We start from the raw sequence: 17,494 nt of genomic DNA on the forward strand, positions 1-17,494 counted from the left end.
AGTGTGCTGAATAAATAAAAAACAATCCAATTGTGACTTTTTTATTAGGTAAGCATTTTTGAAAGAGTTTTTCTGTGTCAACTATTTCGAAACGAAGAAACACTGAGGATTGCAATCCATTTAAAAACAAGGGTTCGTTTGCACAGAATCCTCTGCCCGATCCGGCCCCAGCTCGTGCACCAAAGCCCCCTGCTCGTCTCAGACTAAAACAGCTCGACATAAGACACTTTGGAAATTGGGTCTGGCGTTGGCACCAGGGACTATTCCCCGGTCTCTCCAGTTGTCCGCACCCTTAGGGCAGCCAGAGCCTTTTGGGCAGCTGAGCTCGCGGTGGTGCAGACTGTCGCTGCGCAGACAGGCTGTTCCGAGGTTTGCTGCCGAATCTTAAGTAATACCATTGATTTCCGGGGCGCCATCCACAAGCAGAACAATTTAACTTCTTGCCATTTGAACTTCCAAATAGCTAGCCCGAGCCAAGTAATTAGGATTTTTCTTTAAGCAGTCAGGTAACTCAAAGAGTTCAGTCTGGCAAGACACAGAGTTCCGGCCCTGATCCAGCTCACTCATCAAATCCTTGCTTAACAAGGCCTTCACCAGAGTTAGTTTAGCTTAAAAACAAGTACTTTAATGCTTTGCTAGATAAGAATAAGTACGTACTCCTTGAAAAATTATACTTTAAAACATATATTTTGGCTTTTAAACTTGGGAGCTAAAAATAGTTTAAAGTTTCCAAGCGTTTTGATTGATAAGCCGTTACAGCAATGAATGCAGCCAACTTTTTTGTACGTATCCTACAGAAACATACTTAAGGTAAGACCAACAAAGCAGAAAAGCAAAATGCATTATAAGTTTGCATCTGTAAATTCACACCCTGTATCTTTCAAGAATAACTAGAACAGTTTTTTTACTAATGCTTTGCGTGTCCCTTGGGATGGCTTTTTTGCGCGTGAGAATTGACGCTTAAGTGCTCTTTCAACCCATCATAGCTATTCGTTTTCTCTGGTGACAAATAGGAAAAGCTTATCTTGGTCAAATCTGTCATCTGGGTTCCTCCATTCAAAATCCAACAGCCAAACGGGGAAACTGTGAAGACAAACATTCTGGCATCAGAACATTTTATGCATCGAATCATCATACGAAAAAGGCAATGGGAAACCTTAGTAGAAGGTTATTTTCATCCATCTCTTTTTTTCTGTAATTCAGAGCATCACATTCAGCACCTAAAGGTGCCCAAGGCCTGTGTTCGTGCATCAGACTGAATAGCCGCTCTGCAGCCACGAAGGCCAGGAGGCTTGGTCTGTTTTCATAAAAAGCACCTTCCGTTCCGCTCACTGGCTTCTAAAAATCCCTCTCTCAGATGCTGCTCAAGTCTCCTCGGGGACTGTGTACGAAGCACGGAGGCCAGGGCTGTCAATCCCAGAGGATGTCTGAGCACCTAAGATTACGTGTTACACCAAACGATCGTCATTTCAGACTTAGCCCTGCGCCCACCAGCGGCTCTGACGATCCTAGCTGAAGACTGCGTGCATTTATAATGTTCGGGCTCTCAATCAACTGTGGGAACAGTTCATCCGTTTCAAACGGGGCACCCAAAACGTACTGTGAAATGGAATTATCCCCCTTTTTTTTTGTAATTCGAATACCCGGAGTTCTTCATCAAGGTCAACAAGGTGCTATATATACTCCCACACTGTTAATTTTACATTGAAACTTACCTCCCAATAAAACTGGTCTTCGAAGTACTTTGATACAGGGATGGTCTTAAACAGCTTGAGGTTTAAGATTAAACCTATTTGTAAAGACACATATATCCAATATAAATACAGACGTCAGGGAAAGGGGAAGATTGTGTGTAACTGGAGGTTTCTTAGTAACGCGCATCCAAATGTAACATAGATCAAAATACCAATTCAGAACTAAATGCTTCAGCAGAGCCCCTTGACTCAGGTTGACCTTAAATACAAAGAGAAGCTTGCCAGGATCAAGGCTTGTGTTATTAAAAATTACTTACTTTAGGTAAAACCCCATTAAACAGCCTGCCAGATTCTAAAAATACATCAAAAATCATTAACTTCTTGCATGAAAAATGCCTGTGTATTTAAAGCAGTCGGGCTTATCAGCACTGTTAGCTTGGGATTTCGGATGGAAACATCTAGATTTGTAAACAATTGCTAAAACGCTGAATGTTTGATTATTTTAGCTGAATGTTTTTTAAAAATCTGCTTGATTAGCTCAACTTCTTAATTACACTTAAGGTAGTGCAAAGGTTTCAGATCAATTAAAGCACAAAAAAAATCAGAGTATATTTCACAGCAATCTTCATCTGCCATTTCTCTTTTATTCCAGACAGAATTAACAGCTATAGAAAAACTGCAGCTGCCGTAAACCTGACAGAATGTCACATGAGAAACACATGAGCCCTGGTGATCCCAAACCACTAGTGATCAAAGGCCTAGTGCTTGGCTGATGCAAGCGAGCTACTGCCGTTAGTGAAACTTTGCAGATTTATACCAACTGGCCTAAAAGGTGAGAAGCTCTAGATAGCATTTTTCTGTCACTAAGACAATCCCCAAATGTAAAACTATTTTCATCCTCGCACATCTCCAGTCTGAAATTTGAAGGCAGCTGTTAAGCATCTGTTAAAATAAACTTCACCGATGAAAGAACGGTGCTACTGGGCTATTTACGTTGAATACATAAATATTCTTCAAAAGACTGGCTTTGAAGAGCCCCTGGCATTCACGTTTCCCATGGCTGCTTCTACAAATAATTTACCCGTAGAAACACACTTCAGAGCCCCAGTTAAACCGGCCTCTTTCTGCGAAGGGTTGCACTGACACGATAGCAGGTGCAATGAGATGACATACCCCTTGCCCCGAGGAAATGAGGAAGATATTACTGAAACGTGTTTTTCAATACTGACCTGTAATGAAACCCGTTATCAAGGCAACACTGATGGTCAGGCAGAAGGCGCCGACGTGAATCATGAACAAATAACCCAGTCTGAAAAGCAAAACAAGTGTTTCACCTTTTACAGTTGCTGAATTTAGCAATAAGACTGTGAATGAATCTGTATCTACACAGCATTTTACATCAAAACCTCTCATAAAAAATCTGTTCTTCTTGAATCTCTCTGCAGCTGCAGTTAGATGTTTTAAGAGATCCTATCAGAAGCCTAATACAGACTTCAGAGCGACATGTTTTGCCCTTATAAACCATCATTGCGGTACTAAAACTTCATTAAATTTGTTTGTTTCAATAAGAATATGACGAGAAGCGTAAGGCCCTTACGCTGCACTGTGATTCATTCCTGCGTAAAGGAATGAATTTCCTGAGCAAATCAGGGCACTTCTTGTATGACACGGCATGAGCTTGATCTGCAAAAATGAGATGCCAGGGCCAGATCAAAACAACCTACGGAGAATATCCTTAACCGAGCCCTTCAGCTTTTGCAGGGCATCTCCCCAAGTATACTTTCCAGATCAGTGTCCAGACTGTCTTTAGTCCAAACTGGCATTCTTGCCCCTGACTCAGAGTTAAAGCCTCATTCGAAGAGAAATGCTGATTTCTGCCCCCCGCTGTGTTAGCATACAAAGCTCCCCAAAACACATCACAAAAGCCAAAATGAGTCTTGGAAGGACGCACGTCCCCAGCCTTCATCTCCTGAGTCTGCTGTATTTAGTAACAAATAAAAAGAGAGACAGAAAGCAGGACCAAAAGCTAATATTAAAGTTTGGATCCAATGTCTGCTCAACTCTGAAAGTCTTTTTTACTGACTTTTTTGGACTTCAGAGATTATCTTGGGTTATCTTGTATAAAACGATTTATCTGTGGTGACGTTCAGGCTTTCTGTATGTCTGAGAACTCTTCTCAAGGCATACTACAATAATGATGAGCTAAGCTTGTTACTTAATAGCAAGAATTTATGTACCTTGGTAAATTAGTCCAGTTTTTTATTACTAAGAGAACGACCTGGGCAAGAGCTCCAAGCACACCAGGCAAGCCAAAAGTGAAATGAACTCCAGAGGAATCATGAATCTTGAGAGCAGGATACAAGCATCTCTGGGAAGAAGAAAAGGTTTAATTGATACACAGAAACACAAGTTGATAATAGCATATTGTCTATCGCAGACCTAGAAAATGAACTTTGGTCTTAAAAGTTGCAATCCTGCGCTCTGCTCAAAAGACTTCAGGTTTCCTAGCTTTAATCTCTTTGAAAGAGAGGTTTCCGTTGAGGGATCCTACATCAGAAAAGAAGTTTATACAGCTTATACAAAAACAATTTCAGGTTTTGAGTAATACCTGTAAACAGCAAGATCCTAATATGGTTATCACACTGGCAAGCAGACCCAAAATCATTGCAATCCAAGGATACTCGATACTGCGTTCTGCATAACCAACAGCGACCCCACCAGCTAGTACTGCACTGTGGATATGAGTCTGTAAAATAAAACAACAAAAACACGGAGTGAGAATTCAGTCATCGCTTATAGCAGCCCGATATCATAGACTGCTATTCTCATGCAAGTGCAATCTCTTTAGGGTGAATTTGGGCCTCTGTATACTGTAAATTACAATCTGAGAACATAATTTCTAAGTTACAGCTTCAGTGTTCTGCTTGGGAGGCTAATGATGACTGTCAGGCTGAAAACCTGGACTTGTTTTTACTTAATAGCTATTATACTTTCGGTGTATTACTGAGAGCAACAGAAAAAGATCTTCTCCGTGCAGTGATTTTCTCTCATGTCTTACCATTCTGAATTTTCCATCCTTTGTGGTCAGAACAGACAACACGAAGGCAGTTACAGCACTCACTGCAAGGGCAAAGTAGGTGTTGTAGATTGCTTTGCTCTTGTTCACAGCTAGTACAGAATTGAAGCTTGGCCAGAATACCCAGAGAAAGAGAGTACCTTGGAGACAAAGACAAGCAGCTATCGTTACCTGCTCTAAAACACAGTGAATCCATCACCGGCTGTCTCTGGAGAGCTCCGGCCCACATTCTGCGTTCACTGTAATTCCCACATGGTAAACAAAGGATAACACTTCACAGTGCAGACAGCCCCGAGAGTTACCTGCTACACCAACACCTTCCCAGAAACACACCACGGCAATGTCAAACATACAGCCAAAGCACAGCTCTACTGGCATCTGGCTGGTCCTTCGCAGAGTTGAAGGTAGGATGCTCTTTTCAAGGACACAAACTTGTAACATCAGCTTTGTCCTATCGTCCCCTTAAACGCAGGTTCAGATACAAGTGGGAACAATTCCACTGTTGATTTCCAAACAGTCGGCATCCTGCCTGTTCTGCGCAGGCACCGGGGGCTTGCTCCTCAGCCAAAATTTCTGCTCCTTTTCATGGAACTGTGGAATAATTGTTCAAAACCAGCTGCAAGAGAGAATGAAAGCAAGCCAAGGAGGAAGAGAAAACAGCTCACATGGTGCAAATCACTATAAAGAAACCCAAAGTGCACTTTGGAATGTCTTTTACCTTGGCTGCCAGTATGACTGGTACTGGTTGTCTTGCCTCCTGGCAGGGTTTGAAGAGAAAAAGAGGATGAACTGGATCATAAGAACAGAATCCTCTCTACGTCTACTAGCATTACTCCAGAGGAGGGCTAAAGACCAATAGCTTGAGCTGAGGTGATCATGCTCCCCCAACTCAGCTATACACAGCTTAACTTCCTTGCTATTTGTGAGAGTTATCTGCCGAATAGCTACTCCCTAGTACATGGGTCCAAAAGAACAATTCACTTTCCTCCTGTAAGATCACTGTACAGCGTCACACTTTCATGCCCACATAGGCTTCGCTAACAATAGGAATGAAAACAGGTTCTTCTGCTTCTATGGCCTGGGCCCTAATTGTCAGCATTTAGGAATCTCAGCCTCTATAAAACAAGTTCACTGCTTGGCAGGATACGTCTTTCCTATGGTCATATGGATGCACATGCATAGATCAAATTCCAACCAGCAGAGGGAAGTAGGTGGCCTCACGCGAAGTCAAGCTGGACCACACAGTTGCAATCTGTGCCTCTGCTCCCTGCGTTGCTCATAGCTCCAAGTGCACGGATGACGACACAAACAAGCAACAGTTTATTTCGCCTTGTCCAGTCAACTTCCATAGCTAATGTTCTGTTCTCCATGCCACAGAGGTGCCAGACCCCTGTGCAATTCACCTGACAGTAAAATTTGAAGTGTTCTTGTGCAAGTCAATTAAGAAGTGACAAACGCATTGTCACTATAAAGCACAATGGTTAAATCCAGCTTCTAGCAACCCTGCCAGCTACTGCTTTTGTACAAGCTTATCTTGGCTCCTTGAAATCCAATTGCCATTGCTAATTTTCACCCTTTCAGCGCACCAAGGAGGTGATAACCATGCCTCTCAGACAGGATATTTGGCCCATGAACCTTGGCTTCCCAGCAAAGTGGCATTATCTAGCCAGGTGTCGTGCCAAAACCAGCACACCAGATCATGTTCCTAGCTCATGTTTTCTGCAAGTGGAGTGCTATTTCTATCAAGGATATCCCTTGAGAAACCGGCTTCTTCACAAGTTCAGTGCTTGCAGTCTATCCAGACAGTCTGGACACGTTTCTTCTGTTTTGTTTTTTATTAGCAGTGCTCCCAATTTGTAGATAATTCTACAGCTCTAATCTTGGCATTGCAAACCTCCCTGCCAGATGCTGGATGCAGGTTGTTTTCAGTCAGTGCTCTGAGTTCACTCTTAAAAGACATTTGTGAGGCTCACTACAGCATATTTACTACAGCAACTAACGTGCTAAGTAAAAAGCATTTGTAATTTTATCCCAAACTCAAACGCAATATTTTCGGAGAGTCGCAGCCCTCAGAAACAGGATACAAAAAGGAACTATGAGGAATTTGCCTGCTCAGTTGCTCCGTTCTACCCACGTTACCTCAGGAATTATTCAAGACATGGCAACATAATTACTTCAGATAGCAAGCACTTGGTTGTAGCAAGCTGCACAAAAATTATAATGAAGGCGTAACAGCGTCTTGATGAGTTCGATTAAAATACCAATCTCCTCGAATTCTCCAGCAAAGCAAGAACTCCAGGGACTCAAAAGAGGAGCATTTAAATTTCTCTTTCCCTAAACCGGGCTAAGACTGACCAAGAATCAGACTCTGTGGGCCTTCACAGAAAGATCTTAGTTCGGCTGGTGGCAGTTACGGAACAGAACTCATAAAAAAGAAACCAAATTGCTTCTTTAAGAAAAAGAATGGAACTCCCACACATTCAGCCTATCATCACTCAGATCCTTTCTCATGTGCCTGTCTCTATCATATTCCCCACTCCTCATCAGGCTTTTATCTTTTCATTTACATTACTAGGCAGGGACTGCCTTTTTATATCTCCATACACCACCTTGCAAAACAAAACTGAGCCTTGGCCCCAGCCGGGAACTGTAACCACTACTGAAATAGAAGTAATGACCTTAACTTTAGTGCATACGTCCCTTACCAACGTGCCTATACAAGCCCAAACGGGACAACTTAGCTGGGAGAGGGAACGGTTAACCTGGCATAGCCTTTATGCCGAGGCTGGCGAAAGCAAACTAAGCCACAGCCGTTGCAGGAGCGGCTTATATGCCTGGTAGGAAACATGCTGAGACTCACCAACTCATTGTCAGAAACCATGAACCACAGCAGCAGCAGTTTTCTATGCTTGGCTGCATTCAGACCTGCACTTCGGATGCAAAAGCTTCAGTGTGCTGTGGCCAGCCCCCAAAAACATTCCTTATGTTCTCACTGCAACCCCGTCTTCCAGCTGAGACGTTAAAGCAAATGTCTTACCCAACATTGACAATAAATCTGACTTCGGGGTACTCGCATTCTTCTCAGACCTTGGTGATGGCTCAGAGAAACGTGAGGAGACCGCCAGACCAAAGTAGGCTCCAAACAGGTGAACATGCATCATGCTGGTATCGTCTGGAACCTGTATCAATAGAATAATCAAATTCGTGGTTTATTTCAGGCCACAGGAAGCCTTTGATGCAGTTCCTGATATAGTTGCTCACGTAACCTCCCTATAAGCAATTTATTTTCACAGTCCCTCAGTTTATGCATGAGTTATTTATGCGAGATTAACTTAATCTGAATTCAGTGCAGCTCATAAACACACAATTCATATACAGAGAATTTGGGGTACGCTTACGTTGTACGTTAAATGCAGGTCTGACTCCGCTGTCCAGCCTGGGCTGGTATACCATTCACACTGGAAATCTTCCCGACTGAACTGACACAGGGAGGGGATAAACTTTAAAGGCAGTTAGTGCCTTAGCATAGGTCAAGGCTTTCATTCATGTGTTGGGGATGGTCAGGGCATGGGCAAAGCCAAATGCACTACATCCCAATCCATCAGATCAGCTCACCCTTTAAGGCCAAGAATATAGATATAGCCAATTATATAGATATAGAGTATGCAGGGTTTGGAGTTCAATGTCCTTAAGTATAGCCCCAAAGTCAGACTTCATCTCTTAACGAAAACATAGCCACGATCTAACTGAGATGAGATAAAACACACTGATGTTCCTGTCAGCAGAGCACTAACAAACCACCAAAAGGCAACATTCCAAAGTCCCAGTGAAATTTTTCCCCATGTGCCTGGAAACCATACTACAGTACCTGCAGGAATGTCTTGTTGATCCATCTGTTCATATTGAAAACTATTATCTCCACAACTGTCATCAGAATTAATTGCACAGGATTAGTCTTCCCAAGAACAGCTCCAGTGGAGATGACCACAGCAGTCGTACTCACAGTAGCCTTTGTTATTCTGCAATAAAAGAAAGAAAAAAATAATTCTGTATCAGGACCACGCCAGGGCCAATAAAGAAAGAATGACAGACAGTAAAATGTACTTAAAAACCCAAAGCCTTCTAAAATGTCTGCAAATATGACCATGCTAATTCACAAATAGGTCCATGTAACAAGGCATTATCTTCCACAAAGAGCAATCAGCAGTTCTATATTATTCCAACTCTAACACAAACTAATTACCTTTTCAGACCACCTTTGTTTTCCCTTTGAAGAAGGAAAAGTAATAAACCTTCTGTCAGCACGGAGCACTGGACACCAAGTACGATGATCAGGAGGTTGAATCCAGTGCTGCTAAACCCGTATCTTTTCAGAAACGTCAGGAAAAAGCCAAATCCAAAAACCACCATGTGACTGACGTCTTGAAAAGCTGCATGACAGAAAAGACCAAGACAGCAGTGAAGTTATTAATGCAGACTGGATTTCTGGTTAACAAAATAAATAAATATCACAATTAACTAAGAAGCCTTCAGATAAAAATTCAGGTGCCATTATTATTTAGTACTTGTAAAGAACTCCAGAGCTTGCTTTCCAACCCATAAGTAATCAGAAAAACAATACCCTTGACCCTGAATTTATTTTTGCAAAGTGATCACAATGGATGCTATAGGATGGGGGTTGAGGGGTCAAAGAGCACGACAGAAATTAAGTACGTTTAGCAATGAAATTTGGACATTCATTTTTCCCGAGGTGAATTTAAAGAGACTTTTCAAGGAGAGTTGCTGGGAATTAGTGCCGATTCATTCCTTGAGGGCATTAGGGAAGAAATGAGTTACAGAGAAACCTGTATGATGGCCTCATCTGGGTAGAAAGAACAGAAATAGCAGTAGAAAAAGTTTAGTATGGAAACCAGGACCACTGCTGCTGCACCATCGAGCTATAAAACAGGGAGGGTAACACAAGAATGTCATGAGGATTAATCAACTCATATTTGCACAACACTGTAGATAACGTTACACACTATGGCCGTAGCATAATCTGCTAATACATTCCTTTGATCAATGCACAACAGACTTCTCCAGAATATATTGGACCCGTAATTCCACTGTATTAACTTCATTTATTTACATCAAGCATTCAAATGGAAAATACTGCCATCCTGGATTCCCACTTTGTAACGCAGCAACGCCCTCGCCTGCCAAGACCTCACAGAGGTAGGCACTTAACACAGAGCAGCGCTTGCCCTCAGAAGTTTGTTACGTTCGTAGGAGTCAAGATTACCACAAACAGACCAGCAATGCAATTTAGTATCACTCATGTCTTCGTTCACTGTCATTGCTTTGACATAAATAAATACACACCATACATGGCAAGGCAGGGTACTTATAGGGCAGTAAAAACATTCTGCTTCTCACTAACAAATACCCAAACCTGCTGAATCCCACCTCTATTGCACTGCGAAATAAAAGCAGGCATTAACCCTTCCTTTCACAGCAAGGCTACCGGTCTTACCTGGGTAGGAGATGCTTGATCTGGAGGCACCATCATCTGAGAACAAAAAGTAAAAGAGGACGATGAAAACAGCTTCCAGAAAAAAGATTAGCCACGGCACGTTGTTTCGGAAGTTGCGGTAATTTGAAGGCATTGTGCACTACGCTACATTAAGCACAAACACATTAATTTTTTTTTCTATAAAACTGTTCCAGTAACCTCAAACCGATAGAAAAGGAGGTGTGGGGGGGCAGGAATAAAAACTCGGAGAGATAAAAAGCCCAAGAGGCGTCAGCAAAGAACAGTTCCTTATCTGTGACACGTCAGGAGCCCAAACTTACCAGCCCAAACTTACCGCAACTGACATGGACTGAACTAAAAAGGACTCACGAACACAGCCATATCAAGCTGTCAATACTGTAATGCTCCAGGATACCATCCATGCAGCACTGCAGCTGCTCTTGAGCCTTACGTATCGGCTAAATGGCAAGTAAAGAAGAACATGGACTCATAGGAGTAGGATGTTGAAGTTTATGCAAACCCATTATTTATTTACACTGCCCGTACCCATCCTAGACCCAAGTCCCTTCACACAAAGGTCGGGGAAGGTCCTGTTGAGATTCTCAGTGTGATTCTCGGCTCGGTTAGGCTATAGCTCTACACCCGTGTCCCACGACAAAACCTTCTCATACACGATGAATCCAACCCAACGCCAGAGAATCAAGAATCTCTGGACATGTAAAGGAGATGTAGCACTTCCTATGCTACTTGTAAGATGGGTCTGTTGTTTACAGTATGGCTATGTGTCATGGTTTAACCCCAGCTGGCAACTAAGCCCCACCCAGCCGCTCGCTCACTCACCCCCCGGTGGGATGGGGGAGAGAATCGGAAGGGTAAAAGTGAGAAAACTCGTGGGTTGAGATAAAAACAGTTTAATAATTGAAATAATAATAATAATAATAATAATAATAATAATAATAATGATATCATCATCATCATCATCATCATCAAAGCAAGTGATGCACAATGCAGTTGCTCACCACCCACTGACCGATGCCCAGCCAGTCCCCGAGCAGCGGCCCCCCCGGGCAGCTTTCCCCCAGTTTCTACACTGAGCATGACGTCGTATGGTGTGGAATATCCCTTTGGCCAGTTGGGGTCAGCTGTCCTGGCTGTGCCCCCTCCCAGCTTCTCGCTGGCAGGGCATGGGAAGCTGAAAAGTCCTTGAGCAGTGTAAGCACTGCTCAGCAACAACTAAAACATCGGTGTGTTATCAACATTGTTCTCATACTAAATCCAAAACACAGCACTGTACCAGGAAGAAAATTAACTCTATCCCTGCCGAAACCAGGACACAGCACAAGTCCAAAACAGAGCCCCATACCAGCTACTGGGAAGAAAATTAACTCTATCCCAGCCGAAACCAGCACACTATGGAACCAGGTACAGCGAACGCTCTGGAGGACCTTGGTAATCCCCAGGCCAGGAAGTTGCAGGCAGACAGCACCATTCAGAGTGCTGCAGGCTTTTCACCGAGAACCAAACCACAGACCTACACCCCCCTGATTCTTTCTTTAATTAATTCAGACCTAGCCTTCATCCAGAAGTGTATCAACTTCTATTACCACATTGTGGCTATAAGGTACCCGTTGTCTTATGGATTCCGAGCCTTTTGGTAAGGCACAGGCTTTTTTTAGTTGTTGTGGTTGATTTTTAAATGAGGAGGCACTAGAGTGAGCATTTTGGGCACATGAGCAGGGCTATACGGTGGAAGCTAACTATGTTCAGTATATCCCTATGCACAGACATCATAATTTGTTAGATAAGATTATTTGGTCGTTGAGGACAATTTATGAATCCGTAATATGAACATTACTATCTTCTCATATTCACTGTGCTTTTGGTAAACTGAACGCTTCTTTCTTCAGGTAGTCCAGGAGATTAAAGTAGTGTAATTGTGCCTCAGACTTTCTACTTTGAGGCCATTTCAGAGTGCTGTGCTTGCATGCTGGGGTTTGAGCTAGTAACAATGCACACAAATGGGCAGAAAGCCACCTACTGGTGACAGAAATATGTATCAGACAAACACATAGGCAGAAAAATTCCAGTTCCCTTATATTTTAGGACATTCCTCCTGCAAACCCAGGCCACGTGGCACAATAGTAGTTTTCAAGCCATCTGTGAAAGGTTTGCATTTGTGGTGACAACTTGCACCTTCCTCACATGCAGTATCAAATTGCTTTACCAGCTTTTACTTAGGCCTAATAAAACCATAAGTATCCTTACCCCCTTTTCAGAAACTCCCAAACAACGTTGAAAGGACTTTCCCAGACGTGCAGAGCGCTGCCCTGACTTCAGAAAAATCCCGACGCAGAAAGATCTACATTCAGCTCCTTTTCATGGGAATTCTGTGATCACGTGGGTAATTCAGACAGAACCAGAATGCCTGGTGAGCTTTCTCTAGACAAGAAAAAAGGTAACAGCTGAAACAGCAACCTAGAAATTGATTTAGCTAACCGATGCATTGTCTTTGTGCGGTTTATAAATCCAGTATATCTAATTAGCTTTCATCTGTTTCCTGCAAGACAAACCCTTAGGACTCATACCCAGGATGAGAATGATCCAGAACTCCTTCCACCGTTTCGCCATGGTCAAATGAACACAATTAGCTCTTTTGACATTCGTTACCAAATCCCCCGTCAGCATTAACACTCAGGGAAAATGCACCAAAGGCTAGGAACGCACCCATGTTTTTTCCCTCAGGATGACATGCCACGCTGTAAATGCTGATGCTCGGATTTCCAGCTTAAACTCCCTCCCAAACAGAAAGGCCTGAGCTCGGTGATCTCTGACAGGGTGAAATACAACATAACCCACAAATTAGAGCTCCACTACCAGCAAAACGTCCCCATCGACTCAGCCAAGGGGACCAGAGGCCCCACGTTCCTTCCCCCGTGCCAGTTTTTAGGCCGTATCGCGACCCACACTCCTCAGGCTCAGCCCAGCACCACGTGACCCTCGTTCAGGGAGGCCCGTTATCCCCCCGAGAGGCCTGGCAGGCCCGTGGCATCCAGCCCAGCTCCGGGCGAGGCCGGAGAAGACAAGGCAGCGCGGGGTGCCCCGGCCACCACCCCCCTCCAGTCAGACAGAGGGCGGGCGTTGGGGCCGGGCCGGGCCGGGCCGCGTTGGCGGCCTCCCTCAGGCTCGGGGGCCGCCATTGGTTTCCTCACGGTTTCCACGGCCCAAAGGGGGCCAACAGGCCTTGGGGCGGGGGGGCTCTGCCGAGCGGCCCCCGGGCTGGGGAGGCCCAAAGCCCGGGCCCTGGGCCCTGAACCGGCGGCGGCGCGGGGAGGGGGCGGTGCCCGGCCGTGACTAGGCAGCCCCGGGCGGTGGCCGCGGCGGCGGCGGGACCGCCCCGCCCCTCGCCTCCCATTGGCTGAGCACCCGCCCCTCCCAACAGGCCTCCCTTAGGGACTAGCTTCCCATTGGCCGAAGGCTGGCTTTCCCTCGTGGCCTCTGATTGGCCCATCTCCAGCCACCGTCCGTCTTTGGGCGGATCGGGGAAAGAGAGGCCGAGTCGCCCCGTGTCTTCGCCCCCCCTCCCCGCCCCCCCCCGCCCCCCCCCCCCCCCCCCGGCTTCCTGCTCCACGATTGGACCAATCGCTTGTCACTCTGTTGTATGCGTCCTTTATTGGCTGGAGGAGTCCATCAGTCACTTTGAGGGTATTTTTTCCTCCGGTAAGCCGTCAGGACAGGGCTGCGCTGTGGGTGAAGCACAGGGCGCGACGAGCTGCCTCCTCTTTACCGTTGCACCCCGAGACTTATCTTTCCCAACAGCCTATTTGCCAGCGAGGTTGTCAATCAAGTGTGAGGGGCGGTACTTCAGCCCTACGGTGACAGAGGAAATTGAGCCCTCCTTCTTCCGTTTCCGAATGGATAGCTGAGCTGTCCTTTTATTTTTATTTGTCTCTTCCATTGGGCAGCCTTGCTGTCGATCACAATACGGGGCGGGAACCAGCCCAGAAGGACAGTAGGCGGGAGAAGAACAAAAGCTACTCAGGGATTGGCCCACAAGCCGTCAATTCACAAATCCCTCTCTTTGACGGGCTCTCGCGGCCGTCAATCAAGGGCGTGGGCGGGCCACCCGGTAGCGTGGGGCGGGACCAACTTTGCGATACCGCGATGGGCCTCCTCGGCCGTCCGTCTGCCTTTCCCCGCTGCCGATTGGACGAGCGTGCCGTCATTCCGGCGGGGTCAGCCGCTTGATTGGGCAGCGCTGGGAGAGGCGGGGCGCTGCGCGGCGGCTGCGCGGGGGGACGCGGCGGGGAGGGACGGACCAGGAATTATTTTTATTTCTTTGTTTCCCGGGGTAAAAAAAAAAAAAAAAAAAAAAAAAAAAGCCCCGCGCGAGGGAACCCCCCGCGGGGGCGGATGGTGCTGCCGTGACCGGGGCGGGTCGGGGCAGCGCGGGGCCGGGACGCGCGGCGGGGCCCGCCGGGCCGGGCTGGGCTGGGCTGGGCTGGGCCGGGCCGGAGGCGGCCGGGAGGATGAAGCGGCGGAGCGCGGACTGCAGCAAGCTGCGGCGGCCGCTCAAGCGGAACCGCATCACCGAGGGCATCTACGGCAGGTACCGAGCGGCCGCCGGGGGGGGGGATGGTGGTGGTGGTGGTGGTAGTGGTGGGGGGGGACGCGCCGACCCGGTCCCCTCGCACCCCCGTCCCCTCAGCGGCTCCCCGCCGCCCCGCCCCCCCCGCCCCTGTCAGCGGGGGCCGCGTGCGACATGGCGCCCCGTCTCCCCTCAGGCGCTGCCCCGCCCCGCGGCCTGGTCGCGCCGCCGCTAGGCCGCGCCGGCCCCTCCGTCGCCCCCTCGCCCGCTGCCGGCTCCGGCGAGGCGTCGGGGCCGGGGGAGAGCGCGGGGCGTGGGTGGAGCTGCTGGCCAAGGTCCTGTCGGCGCTGCCTGGAGGAAGCAGCGAGGAGCCGGTGGGAGCCTCCCCCCGCCATCCCCGGGCTTCGCACCGTGCGGTGGGGCGGGGGGGGACACCTTCGCCGCCCTGTCTCCCGGGGGAGGTTTCCCGACCGGGTTCTCGCGGCTGGGCTTTCCCAGAGGTGCTAAACCTGTGAACCGCATGCTGCAGTGGTTCGACAACGGCAGCGTGGTAGAGCAGGCTAACATCTGGGCTGCCGGCTTTCGGCAGGCGGCAGCCTCTCGCGCTAAGGTTAAAAAACTTGGTTTTCACGTGGCGGCGAAGGCATCTGTGCTGTGGCCTCTGCAGTGGGAGCAGACGAGAGCGATAGGTGTAGCAGCGAGGGATGCGAGCAAGAACTTGTGTGGGTAACGCCTGGAGCGGGGATGGATGGCCTTGTGGTGGTGGAAACACAGTGGGTATCTGACTCGCCTCTGGCCTACGAAATAGGAAAGGAAACTGTAGTGAAATGAGATCCACGTTCTTAGGCACGGGATGTACCTCACCCATGTCTTGCATGCTTTCCAGGTGTTTACATGCAGAGCGCACCAAAACACAGATTCCGAAGCATTTGCTTGTTGTGAGCATATTCTGAAGATTGTTTTAGAGCTCTGCCTTCCTGAGTATCTAAGTATACCAAATTTTGTATGAAATACAATAGATATGTATTTCTGAATAAAGAGGAGTTTGTTTTAGTAGGGGCTGGAAAGCTGGCTTTTGAAAGTTATAGTAAGCATAATGTCCCATTTCTGTTTCTAGTTCAGTTGAGGTTTACATATGCAGTGGCTGGAAGCTGGAGCAAACTTATACAATGCAGATGTTGGCTTTGCATAAGGGAAACAGTTGATAGTGAGCTCTGACTGTAATAAAATTGTGACAATATACTGCTTATCCTAGTTGTAGTGAATCTCTGCTTGAGACTAGAGGGCATCTTGTTGCTTTAGACTCCCAGGTTTTGAGAAAACGGTGCTTGGAATGTTAAAGAAAAAAACATCCATAGATGTTAGAAGTTAATATTAAAGATGACTAGTCTTAGGAAAATAACTCAAATGTAAGCAATTCATTATATAATTAGCTAATTTTCAAAAGTCATTCAAAATCACATGCTCTCCATTACCTTTGAGGTGACTGGCTGGAAAGGTAGGGTGAGAGAAGGAAGGAAAACCAGAAAAAGATGAGAAGAACACCAGATGATGAGTGTGTTCAGCATGTGGAGCCGTTGTAGTTGCGTGAACAGTTAACAGAGACATCTGGCTTCTTGTACTAACTTCTCCTGGAATGCTTTAGTTCAAAAATAGGATTTTTAGCCTTTGTTTCACATGGCATTTTGATAAACAGAAGAAGTCAGTGACTTCGAAGTATTGTCCCACAGAAGGAAAAGAGAAGCTAGTGTGAAGGCTTGCCTCTTTGGAAATCTAACCAGGGAGAGGTACTTCTACATGGATTGTAGCTCTTTCTCTTGTTTCTTTTGCTCTCCTCCTTCTCCTTCCTCCCCTCCTTTTCTTTCCCCCCATAATTCAGAGAGATTACATACAGGTAGCTTCTCATGTAACTATAGATTTCTAAATTCTTGTAATTACTATAGTTATTTGCTCAACTTATCTTAATTGTCACTACCAGCTTACACAAACGCAGTAAATACAGTTATCAGTAGGTAGCATCATAGTGTTTTAAGCAAAGCAGCTAGGCTGAACAAACAGCATGATTGAGATACTTAACTCTTGTAGGATTTTTGTTTGCTTTTTAAATTAAGACCAATCTTCCCATCCTTGTTCCCTCTCCCGTCTTTCAATGCAGAGCTAGGCACAGCTGTCACTGGTAGACACACGTGAGCGTAGTTGAGAGCTGCAAAGCTGAAGAGTTTTGAGCAGATGAAGCAACGAAGGAATTGTCCCGCAGTAAAACTCTGGTGGCAGGGTTCTCTACGTGTGTAAATCTGAAGCTAATTATAAGGAGCGATAGAAAAATAATTTCTAGTCACAGAACAGAGTTAGAAATGTAAAATCCTGGGTTGCATTCAAAAATGTGAATATCCTGTCTCCCTGAATGTTAATGTTTTGCCAACTTCTGCAGTATCCTTTTTAACAAGTTTATCTAAGGGTTCGCAACCTTTCTTATTTGAAATTTTACAACTGTAGTTCTTTAAAGTACTTTCCCCAACATTCACTACCTAAATTAAATGGACTGTTTGGCCTCAGCCCTTGATAAACACTTTCAAAGTTATTCCTGACCAGTCTTCCCCCCTGCCCTTTCCCCACCAAATTTTCCA

At 46.1% G+C, this 17,494-nt stretch overlaps 2 protein-coding genes across 7 annotated transcripts in view; one reads left to right on the forward strand and one right to left on the reverse strand.

Moving 5' to 3' along the window:
- Positions 1–25: 25 nt before the first annotated feature.
- On the reverse strand, positions 26–13,578 carry RHCE (Rh blood group CcEe antigens). Of its 6 annotated transcripts, none has more exons than XM_076357169.1 (12): positions 13,492–13,578; positions 12,548–12,721; positions 10,283–10,318; positions 9,014–9,200; positions 8,639–8,789; positions 7,808–7,949; positions 4,753–4,910; positions 4,303–4,440; positions 3,932–4,062; positions 2,924–3,003; positions 1,716–1,789; positions 26–1,083 (listed from the first exon to the last, which is right to left on the reverse strand). In XM_076357169.1, exons 4-12 carry the CDS (start codon positions 9,178–9,180, stop codon positions 1,057–1,059), a joined length of 1,068 nt encoding a protein of 355 aa, XP_076213284.1. In that variant the 5' UTR covers positions 9,181–9,200; positions 10,283–10,318; positions 12,548–12,721; positions 13,492–13,578; the 3' UTR covers positions 26–1,056. The 6 variants fall into 6 exon arrangements, with proteins under 6 accessions (XP_076213284.1, XP_076213283.1, XP_076213285.1 ...); XM_076357168.1 differs by having other exon boundaries at positions 12,548–13,109; XM_076357170.1 differs by lacking the exon at positions 13,492–13,578 and adding an exon at positions 13,157–13,230.
- Positions 13,579–14,780: 1,202 nt separating this feature from the next.
- MACO1 (macoilin 1) overlaps positions 14,781–17,494 on the forward strand; it is a 31,653-nt gene continuing 28,939 nt past the window's right edge. The window contains exon 1 of the mRNA XM_076357099.1: positions 14,781–14,888. Coding sequence (XP_076213214.1) covers positions 14,809–14,888 — 80 coding nt within the window. The 5' untranslated portion in view covers positions 14,781–14,808. The remainder of the gene's footprint in view (positions 14,889–17,494) is intronic.

This window comes from Aptenodytes patagonicus, chromosome 21 (assembly GCF_965638725.1).
Source record: "Aptenodytes patagonicus chromosome 21, bAptPat1.pri.cur, whole genome shotgun sequence".
Classification (NCBI taxonomy): Eukaryota; Metazoa; Chordata; class Aves; order Sphenisciformes; family Spheniscidae; genus Aptenodytes; species Aptenodytes patagonicus.